This window comes from Zosterops lateralis, assembly GCF_965231275.1.
Source record: "Zosterops lateralis genome assembly, chromosome: 10".
In the NCBI taxonomy this organism is placed as follows: Eukaryota; Metazoa; Chordata; class Aves; order Passeriformes; family Zosteropidae; genus Zosterops; species Zosterops lateralis.
The window spans coordinates 8,785,146-8,795,811 of record NC_139770.1 but is presented as its reverse complement, the minus strand read 5'-3'; the positions used below and the strand labels follow the sequence as shown (position 1 = coordinate 8,795,811).

Below are 10,666 nucleotides of genomic sequence, written 5' to 3'. Positions count from 1 at the left end.
AACGGACATGGTGGGGGCATGGCAGGGACTGACATGGGGGCGGTGGGCCCGAGGCCAGGGCTGGCAGAGGGGCTGAGGGTGTTGACGGGCGTGATTGCGGGCACGATTGCAGCTCGTCACGTCCGCAGAACGGCCACGGCCGTGCAGGGGAAGCCTGGAGGTGTTTGACCCCGGTGCTCACAGGTCCCGTTGCTGTCAGCCGTGTCCAGACAAGCCGAGGCAGCCAGTCTTATCCCTGGAGTCGTGGCACCCGCTGGACCCCCCATCTAGGCACCCTGCAAGGTGGGCTGCTGTGGGCTGAGCAGGGCATGGGGCAGGTGGAACGGGGCTGAGGTGTTTACTTTAACTGTTGTCACCCAGCCAGGCGCTGCCGGGAATTGCTGTCCACAGGGACGGGGGTGGGAACGTGCCAGAGTGTGCGAGAGCCGGGGTGTGAGAAGGAAACGTACGAGCTGCAGGGAGCCCGGGAGTGAGAGGATGTGTGCAGGGAGGGGGGTGTCCCCCACAGGGAAGCCGTGGGGGGGCTGCCGGGGTGGAGGGTTATCTGAGCGCATGCCCTGACATGTGCCAGGAGAACACACGTGTGCACACGTAGGCTGGAGGGCGCACGTGGTGGGTGTGTACACGTGTGCAGTACGGGGACACTCACATGGGCATGGGGATGTGCACCCCCTGCCAGAGTGCCCAGGGAGAGCTGACTTTGCCAGGGAATGTCACAGCCATGCCAGGGCATGGTGCTGAACAGGCCCCTGGTGCTTCTCCTAGGGATGGGGAGGGGACATCTGCGGGTGCCTCACACAACCCAGTCCCAACCAATAGCCCTGGTAAAACAGCCCTGGGGCCATGCACTATCCATAGCCCCTGTGATCCATCGCCCTCCCCAGCTCAGAGGGATCCCATGAACAACATCCATCCTGGGGATCTCCAGCTCTCTGAGTCACCTCTGATGGGGGCAGGGGTCAGAGCATGCCTCTGTGTGAGGGTCAATGGGGATGGGGTCTAATAGGGTAAACGTGACCAAGGATGAAGTCCACCTCTGGGAGAGGGTCACCAGCATTATGGTCCACCTCTGGGAGAGGGTTTTTGGTGGCTTTCATCCCTGGCTGCCACAGTCAGGAGCAGCACCTCATTAGGGCCGATGTTCCCGGGGTTGTCCAATGCAGGGTCACTGATGCCATCCCTTCTGCAGGTATCAGGGCCACCCTCTACCCCTGGGCAGGCAGAGCTGAGGCACTGAGCACTGAGGTGCTGGCTGCTGAGCGCTCAGGCCTGGGGGCAGGTGAGCAGCCACCGAGGGCGCCCAGGGACGCCTTTCCCGTGCCCCGAGCCAAGGGAGGAAGCGGCCGGAGGCAGGAAACCTTCCCCCGGGCCCGGGGCCCCTGCTGTGATTTTGCTGGAAGGTCAGCGGCGACACAACAGGAAATCGTGCTGCCTCGGCTGGGCGGCCGGGCCGGAGCCGCAGAGCCGCGCCGTGCTGTCCCGGGGCCGCTCCCGGCCGCCGGCCCTCCGTCCCGGCTGGGCGGCTCGCGGGGAACCCGCGCCACCACCGCCCTCCATGGAAGGGGAACGGGAGCCAGGGAGCAGCCGCGGGCCCCAGGGTGGAAGATGCAGGGCCGAAGCCCCCAGCCGAGCATGGAGCTGAACAGTGAGTGTGTGGCTAAAAGGGGGGACTGAGTGCGCAGGAAGGGACAGCTGATACTGTGGCCCCACAGCCAGAGTGTCTCCTGCACGATGAATCCCAGATGGGCATCAAACCCCAAGGGTGGCTCTGGGCTGGTTGGACCTAGCCACTGCCAGCATGTGAGGGCAACCAAGCATCTCTCCATGCCCATCCTAGGTAAACAGGCTGCACTGAGGATTTTTGGGGACAGGTGTAGTGGCAGGGCAGGGAGTGGGGCAGGCAGGAGGATGCAAAGAGGGCACTGGAGAAGCTGGCAGGATGGGCAGTTGCTGGGCACAGCGGTGTGCAGCAGCACTGGGGAAGGCAGTGCCGGCAGGGGAGCACTCAGCCAGGGCAGCGGCCAGGAACAGATGTTCCCTGTGGGACACTGCAGGCCGGGATTCCCCGAAGTGCACATGACGCCTGGAACTGCTCTTGGCAGGGATCTGGAGGGCTGGCCCCGGTCTGCACAGGGAGTACAGCCCTGTTTCTTTGCCTGGAGCACGGCCGAAAAACCTGGCAGACGTGGCTGAGCAGCCCCTTGGCACACACCACTGGCACGGAAACCCCCAGCTCTCCCCCGTGAGCACTGGGCACCCCTTGCTGGCTGACTGGAGAGCAGCACTGGGCCCTCTTCAGCCACTCACACCTCCCTGCATCCCCACCACGGGGCCATCAACACCACCAAAGGGCTGGGGAGAGGACTTGCTGTTGCAGGCTTGGCTCTGGGCTGGCAGTGCCCAGGGAGGCTGGCACAGTGCACAAGGTAACCTCATCTCCTCCAGGACTGCTCCTCCTCACATCCTTCCTCCTGCACGTGAAAGAGGACCATGCCAGCCCAACACGGCTGGTCTGTGACAACAGGCTTATCCAGAAATACATCATGGAGGCCAAGGACATGGAAAAGAGAGTGGTGAGGATATAGTCCCCCATAAAACCCATGACCAGGGATATGCACAGTTCCTGGCACCTCATCTTGACATCTTTCCTCACTAGGGCCAGTGCCAGGCCCTGCCTGCACTCAGCTGCCCTGCAGTGCTGCCCTTGGTGGACTTCACTTTCCAGCAATGGAAATCCAAATCGGTGAGAGGGGCTGGGAGGAGGGTGCTGGCACTGGTGTGCTAACAGGACTGGAGAAGGAACCTTGGGTTGGCACAAGCACCAGAAATGCTGAACAAGATGCTTGTCGGCATATCTGGTGGCACAGGGAGGGTAAAGGACCCCATCCAGACCTAAGGTGAGCGCAGGAAGCAACGAGGCCCTGGGGGTCACTGTCTGCTCCCCTAGAACGAGACCAAGCGGCGGGAGATCCTGTGTGACCTGGCCCTGCTGGTGGGTGCTGCAGCAGGGGCCCAGGGCCAGGTGAGCGATGAGTGCGGGGCCAGGCAGCTGAGCCAGCTCTACCGACACGCCAACTCCTTCTTCCTGCTCCTGCAGACCTTCAGCTGGGAGGTGAGACCTCCCCACACGAGACAGACCACCACAGGTGCCAGCTAGGCTGGGCTGGATGCAACGGTGTTTGTCACCTCTCTGTCCCCCTCTTGCTCCTCAGGCAGGACACTGGGAGCCAAGCTGCTCCCCACACTCCATGGAGCAGACCCACATCACCAGCATTTTCCTCACCTACCGGAAGCTGGTACAGGGCAAGTTGCGCTTCTTCTTCCACGACCTGGCCAAGGTCTTGTGCAAACAAGGACAGGGGGACAGCAGAGACCCTCCAGGCGGGGCCTGATGTGGCTGCACACAGGGTTCAACCACAAAGAGATGCTGGAGCAATCCTGCAGGGCACTAAGCTGTGCTCTGGGTGCCCAGGAAGATGCCCACAGGGTTGGCACCTGTTCCTCAAGTCTTTGTCCACTGTGCAGCGCATGGAGGCAGACAGTGACACTCGTGCCAGCAGGCACAGGCCCTGCTCCCATACGGGCAGGCACCTCTACTGTGAATGCTTTTCAATTAAAAGAGCTATTTTTCTAAAGAGCTGTGTGTGTCCTTGTGCCTGGACCTGGGGCAGAAGCCAGCTCCTCTGGGACATGCTCCCAGTTCTGCCCAGTGCCTGCCCCCACCAGTGCTGCAGGATCCCCCGGCACAGCCCTGCATGGGGACTGAGCTGACACTCCTCCTCTCTGTACCCACCTGCCGCAGGTTTGGACTTCCTATGCTTTGGGAAGTGGCAAGGTTCCCCCTTTGCCCTTGCGGACGTGCATCCACTCCCTGCCAGCCTCATCTCTCAGCAAACAGAGCCAGGTGTAGAAAACATCCCAGTTTAATCAAAACCAAGGCAGCCTGCCTCAGGCTGGTTCCTGAGGCAATGGTCCCCAGTCCCCAGAGGCAGGCAGGCAGCTGTTCCAGTCCGTTTCCTCCTGGCTGTTGAGCACAGGCGAAGGTGAGGAGATGCCATCAGGCAAGACCAGAGCACCCAGCATGGTGTCCACTCAGATATCAGGCACCTCTCTCCTCACAAACAGAGATGTGGATCCCAGAAGACAGTCAGAAGACACTGGGATGAGGAGGGAGACTGCTCCTGCCTCCCAAGCTCTGAAGAAGCTGGGCAACATGGATGCTGGAGCAGACTCTCAGAGCTCCACCTGGATGTCTGTGGGGCAGCCCATGGAGGTGTGCTAGAAGGCCAACTTCTTCATCAGCAGGTAAACACGGGAGTCCACCTCAAAGCCGTGCAGGTTGTTTGCATCTCCCTGCAGCCGCATGAGCAGCCCCCCGTAGGACACATAGGCAGAGCTGAGGTGGGAGGAGAGGAGTAGTGAGAGCAGGGAATCCCATGGGAGACCCAAGCCGAGATCCCAGCACTCCCCACCTCCCCCAGGGCACTGTGTCCCCCACTCTCGACAGGCACTCACAGGCGCGTGGCGGCCTCCGTGGAGGTCTCGTCCCCCTCAATCCGGTACACCTTGCCGTACATCACGTACTCAAACTGGTCTGCCCTGCAACAGCACAGCCTGAGGTCAGCAAAGAATCAAACCTGGCTGTTCCCCCAGCTCAGGACCCTCTGGGAGAAGGTACCTCACAGCTACACAGTCAATTAGATTGGAAAAGACCTCTCAGATCATCAAGTCCAACCTGCAACTGAACACCACCTTGTCAACCACCATGGCATGAGGGCCACATCCAATCTTTCTTTAAACAATGCTAGGGATAGTGACTCCACCATCCTTCTGGGCAGCCCATTCCAATATTTAACCACCTCCTCCATGAAGAAATTCCTCTTAGTGTCCAAGCTGAAACATTCAACCTCAGCACTTCACTTTTTCCCTCGTCCCTGCCCACAGGGGTCCCAGCTGGGCCCTGTACCTGGATGGCCGGTCATCCGTGGGGTTGTACTCGCCGTCATCCAGGGTGCCGTCCTCATACAAGGTGCTGGCGATGACCAGGCGGAATTTGTCCCCTGCAAGAGGCCAGAGGAGCAGTGAGAATGTTGGAGCACAACCAGAGCAGCAGCACATACACCCAGAACTCAGGGTGGTGGCAAAGGGCCACCCTGGCAGGGGGTGCTAAACAAGTTCTGTCCCTGCTGCCAGTCCTCCAGCAGGATTGTAGGGAACGTGTGAAAGGTGACACTGGATCCTGTGTCTCCTTGCTCCCCACATCACGGAGGAAACCAGAGTCAGAAGGACACCACTGCTGGTGTTTTCAGGGTACACAACAAGATATTCCCTTGTATTCCCCCAGAGGGCTTGGCTAGACCCTGGGCAGGTATATGAGCCCCCTGCAGCATCAGCTTCAGCCCTTCTGTGTTTCATCAAGGGTAATATTCTCTTTTCCATGCATTTAGCTGCAGAAGTTAATTTCAGATCTCCCTTAAAGCCTGGTTACCATCAGCTGAAACAGCTTCCCCAGACAGTGTCTGTGGGGAAAGGGACAGAGGTGAGCCCAAATACACACAGGGAGGTGAACCAGAAACCCAGCTCAGCCTCAATGCACTGAGAGTGCCCTGAACCTCCTGTTACCTGGGGGACAAAACAGGGGCACAAGGAAGCCTGAGGCAGTTTATTTCTTGATCACAGCAGTTCCTGGCTCCATCTTCTCTAACCTCGCCCACCCAAGCTGACACCGGCTGTGCCAGCAGCCCGATGGCTTACCGAGATCCACGGGATAGATCTGGATGTTCACGTCCAGGATGAGATCCATCTTGAAGGACTCGCTCTCGCAGTGCAGGCGGGACACTGGGGAGAGCAGCAGAGTCAGGGGCCAGGACAGAGATCTCCGAGGGCTGGGTGGGAACGGGGTCGTATTCTCACCCCCGGCTGGCACCGGAGCCGTTTTGGGATGGGTTTGGGACAGATGCCAGAGCCTGGCAGCTGACGGAGGTGTGCACGGGCAGGGAGGGGAACACGGTGGGGCGAGGAATGGAAAGCACAGGGCCCGCGGGGGTGTGGAGGGCACAGCAGCCGGGCTGGGGAAGCCCTGGGGAAGCGGGGGCGCTCCGGAGGCTGGCAACACGCGGAGGGCCCAGCGCCGGCGGGACGGGCGGACGGGGAGCCGGGAGAAGCGGGCTGGGGCCCAACTCACCGCGGTCGAACTTCTTTCCCTCTGGGTCGATGTCCTTCACGTCGAAGATGTCCTCGAAGAGGATCCCGGCCATGGCAGCGGCTCCACACCGGCTCCCGGCGCCGCTCCCGCCCGGCGCACACTGATGACGCAATCCCACCGCGCGGCGGGGCGGAAGCGGCTTCACGGTGGGCGGGGCCACTTTCCCCGCCAGGAGCCCCGGGGCCGGCGGGAGCGCGCGCGGTCCGCGTGCCCCCGCCTCCCCCGCCCGCGGCCGGCAGGGGGCGCTGCGAGCCCGCGGAGGGACCCGCGCGCCGCGGCCCCGCCCCCGGCACCGAGCGGGCACGGCAGCGCCCCCGCGCGGCGGGAACCGGGAGTGCGGCAGGGGTGTCCCGGCAGGGATCTGGGGTGTCCCGGGAGGGGTCTGGGGTGTCCCGGGAGGTGTCCGGGGTGTCCCGGGAGGGGTCCAGCATGTCCTGGGAGGGGTCCGGGGTGTCCCGGGACGGGTCTGGGATGTCCCAGCAGGTGTCCGGGGTGTCCCGGGAGGGGTCCGGCATGTCCCGCGGGGCTCTCGCAGCCGCTGTTCCGCCGCCGCCGCATGGGACAGAGGAGCGTCACCCTCGCCCCCCGATGGCAGCTGGACATGGGTGCGATGAGCTGCGCGGACTCCGCCAGCGATAGCTCTTAGGGCTGCAGCCCCCACCGGCTCCTTCTCCTCGCCCGCCAGCCACGGCGGGGAGGGGCACCGTCCCCCGTGTCCTGCCGGTGAACCGTGCGGGCGGCAGGGGGGTCTGGCACGGCCGGGGGCTGCTCACACGTTGGGCACCACGGGGGGCTCCATGCCTGGCATCTGGTCGGTGCGGGTTCAAGAGTTCAGCCTTGTTCTCCCCATTCCCCGAATGGCACCACCAGCCTGCCCGGACAAATTCTTCCCCGCCCGGCAGCGGGGTCCCTGCGCCTCCTTTGGGCAGCGCGTGCCCGCCCAGATGTGGCACAGAGGAGACTGATGGTGTCCCGCTGAGATGGGCACTGAGGACGGCGGGTGTCCCGGCGCTGTGTGCGCGTCACATGCCACCATCTCCCTGGGGACCACGAGGTGGTCAGTGGGGACATCTATGGGACACGGCTCCCCTGCAACCCTAAGCCTGCAGCGAGGCGGCTCCGTGGAGACACAGCCCATTTCCAGGCGGTGGCGCGGGATGGCTCCCAGAGCCGAGGTGCCCCAGCATCCGCACCGGGCGGCCCGTCACGAGACCCCTGCGGTCCCCAGACACACACAGGTGTGACCTCTCCATGGCATGTCCCCGCCGTGACACGGTGCCAGCGCATCCTCACGCATGCCTGAGGCGCAGGCAGCGGAACGGGGCAGTGCGGTGACACACAGCGGGGACACTGGTGAAGGGGGGTGCTGGTGCCAGGGCTCTGGTGGCTGGTCGGGGGAGCGTGGGCGGTTCACGGCGGGGTCACCCCGCGGCGGTGGCACTCAGCACTCAGCGGGGACAGTCTTAATGCGCTGGGACGGAGCCTCGGCTCCTTCTAATCATAACCTGGGTGGGTAACGCCCCCAGCCCCGCAGCCCCCTCCCCACTCTGTCCACCCTGGCTCGGGGAGGGGCAGAAACCTCCTCCCTGCCGGGATGTGGTGGCCGTAGAGCGGCTCCCCTCTGGCCCAAGGTGAGAGGTGTGGACCCTTCCCCAGAGTTACGGTGCCCTCCGGGCATCCCGCATCCCGCGTGCCCTCTTGTCTGGGGGGCAGTGCTGGGCTGGTGCAGGGGACCTGGACACCCCCGTGTGAGGGGCTGTGGGGAACACCCGGGGCTGTGCAGGTTGCCAGGGGGTGGCAGCAGCACACCGAACATGGCAGGACAGCCCCAGGGTGTGCCGGATCAGAGGGAGTCCCACCACAGCCAGACTCACCAGTATTCCCAGCTCCCCTTTCCAGAATCCTCAGGGTGCTGTCCTGGAGGGACGTGACCTGCCTGGCGGACACCAGCCGGCTGGGCCAGGGTGGTGTGGGGGCCAGGGCTGTTTTTCAGGGAGGGGTCCATGTGCCAGCCCCTCCTGTACTCAGGGGTACCCGTTGGGATCCTGGTGTGATTCAGGCTGGAAGGCCATGGCACAGCTGTGCCCCCTGCTTGGATGCTCTCAGGGCCACTGCGGGGTGACACAAAGGGCTAATCCCACCCGGCTGGGCCTGTCTGCCCCTGCTGAGACCTGGCACACTCGGTACAGGCCAGCAGGCAGCTGGGACTGTGCTCACCAGCCGGCGAGGCAGCCCCAGGGGTGCTGCTGCCCGGTGACCCTGCCCGCCAGCACTGTCCCCTGCCCGCCAGCACTGCCCCCTGCCCGCCAGCACTGTCCCCTGCCAGCCAGCACTGTCCCCTGCCCGCCAGCACTGTCCCCTGCCCGCCAGCACTGCTGTCTGCCCTCCAGCACTGCCCCCTGCCCGCCAGCACTGTCCCCTGCCAGCCAGCACTGTCCCCTGCCCTCCAGCACTGTCCCCTGCCCGCCAGCACTGCCCCCTGCCCGTCAGCACTGCCCCCTGCCCTCCAGCACTGTCTCCTGCCAGCCAGCACTGTCCCCTGCCCTCCAGCACTGTCCCCTGCCCGCCAGCACCGCCGTCTGCCTCCCTGCCCTTGTGGGACAGGGCACAGCTGAGCCCCCACCCTGGGCAGAGTCACGGGCACACAGCCACCTGCAGGGCCAGATGGGGAAGCAGGGGGTGGACTTCCAGATGCCCCACAGATGCCACAGGATCAGAGTGGCAGCAGGAGGCTGGCACAGCCCTGAACCTCCTGGGCACTGGCTGTTCAGCAGGACCATGATGCCAAGAACCATCTTTGTCCCTAAGCCCCCTCCTTGGCCCCGTGCCCGCACAACCCTTGGGGCAGGATTGGCCAGGGGGTTGCTGGCCCCGGTGTAAATCTGGCCTGGGTTGGCAGAGGATGGGGCACCCTGCTTTTCCCTGCACTCCATGCCCATCTGCCCTGGCTGTGCCGTGTGCTGGCTGCTTGACTGACCCCGTGCCATGTGCCATGACATGCCATGCCATGCTGTGCCACAGGAGTGTGGGTGGCCAGAGGGACTCATGTACCCAGCTAACGCCAGGCTCTGCAGCCAGGGCTGAACAGACAGTCCTGGCACAGGTGCTGGAGGGGGCTGGGGGGTCAGCACTGACTTTGTTGTTGTTGCCCAGGAAGCGCCCGTTTGCCAGCCAGGTGCCTGGTGTTGCCTCCTTATCTGGGATTAAACAAACTCTCCTCAGATCTGGCGCCAGGTGCTGCCCCAGTGCCCGTGGGACCAGCCCTTCCCTACCCTGTGCCCCTCCATGCCTGCTGCCCTTCCTCCATGCTGGGAAGTCCATGTGTCCCTGGGGTGAAGAACCCCTCAAATACTGGATCCAGGCTCCCCTTGCTCTGGTCATGCAGTAACTCCTGGGGTCTCTTTACAAGGCAGGCAGCAGCTCCAAGGCAGGGCACAGAGTGAGACCATCTCTGGCTCTGCCTTGAGGCATCCCCAAACCAAAATGAGACCTATACCTCGGCCAGGGAGGTGTGTGTGCCCCCAGTGTGATGGATCCTGGCAGCACTAGTGCCTGTGGTTCCAGACTCCCCAGAGCAGGGGTACAGCCTCCTCCTTCGTTAGCCGCTTGTCTGTTATCTCCTGCCGATAAATTATACAACACAAGCGCCTTTGAAAGGCAGCCAGGCCTCCATCCGGTGGGGCAGCCTTTGGGGGCCCCACATCAGCCATTGTGGGCTGTCGCCAGCTGCTTTTCTTGGGAGGGGGACAGGGACAGGGTTTTGGGCACTGCCCTGGTGCTGGGGATGGGCTCGTGGGCTGCAATACAGACCTGAAGGCAAAGCAGAAGAGCAGCGGGATGAGAAACCCGCCTGCACCCCATGCCCACACCTGCTGCACTCCTGCCCGTGCCCTGGCCTGGACTCCTTTGTTCACATGCCCACATCCTGCTGCCCAGTTTGGGGTGTGGGGCCGGTGGCCGGTACTTCAGAGGCAGCGGCGATTCCTGTTATCCGCCGCACAAAGGAGCCGAAAGGCCGCCGCCGTTACGGAAGCAAACACGGGCAGGGTGAGGCCAGGAGAGGTGGGCAACGGCCGGCACCTGCCGGGGTGGTATCCCTGCCCATCCCAGTGGGGCAAGGAGCAGGTAGGCACTGTCCCCATGCCGAGGAATGGGGGTCCCCCCATGCACCCCGATGTCGGGGAGCCAAGGCCGTGTGGGCTGCCCGGGGCAGCGCTGCCAGCCCGTGTTGTGCCCCCCTTTGCTCTCCCACCAGCTCCGTGGGTGCCCCATGGGATGCAGCAGTGCGGCCTCCGGGTGCCCATCCCGGCACCCTGCTGGGCCAGTCTCCACCTGGGCTGGGGTCAGGCAGGAAGAGATGAAGCCGAAATTAAGCTGTTAATGAGCCCGTCTGTCACCGGGCCACCAATTACCGGGGTTGGGAATGAGGAGATGATGGAGTGTGACTGGGGGAGGGGAGCA

At 63.6% G+C, this 10,666-nt stretch overlaps 2 protein-coding genes across 3 annotated transcripts; one reads left to right on the top strand and one right to left on the bottom strand.

The window, feature by feature from the left end:
- The first annotated feature begins 1,598 nt into the window (after positions 1-1,598).
- THPO (thrombopoietin) lies at positions 1,599-3,482 on the top strand. The gene is made up of 5 exons (XM_083869005.1): positions 1,599-1,645; positions 2,446-2,573; positions 2,657-2,743; positions 2,948-3,112; positions 3,213-3,482. The coding sequence occupies exons 1-5, from the start codon at positions 1,606-1,608 to the stop codon at positions 3,390-3,392; spliced, it is 600 nt and encodes a 199-aa protein (XP_083725131.1). The 5' UTR covers positions 1,599-1,605; the 3' UTR covers positions 3,393-3,482.
- Positions 3,483-3,913: 431 nt separating this feature from the next.
- Positions 3,914-6,337, bottom strand: POLR2H (RNA polymerase II, I and III subunit H). 2 transcript variants are annotated; one of them, XM_083868910.1, is made up of 5 exons: positions 6,185-6,331; positions 5,755-5,838; positions 4,967-5,060; positions 4,516-4,599; positions 3,914-4,396 (listed from the first exon to the last, which is right to left on the bottom strand). In XM_083868910.1, exons 1-5 carry the CDS (start codon positions 6,255-6,257, stop codon positions 4,279-4,281), a joined length of 453 nt encoding a protein of 150 aa, XP_083725036.1. In that variant the 5' UTR covers positions 6,258-6,331; the 3' UTR covers positions 3,914-4,278. The 2 variants fall into 2 exon arrangements, with proteins under 2 accessions (XP_083725036.1, XP_083725037.1); XM_083868911.1 differs by lacking the exons at positions 4,516-4,599; positions 4,967-5,060 and having other exon boundaries at positions 6,185-6,337.
- Positions 6,338-10,666: the final 4,329 nt, after the last annotated feature.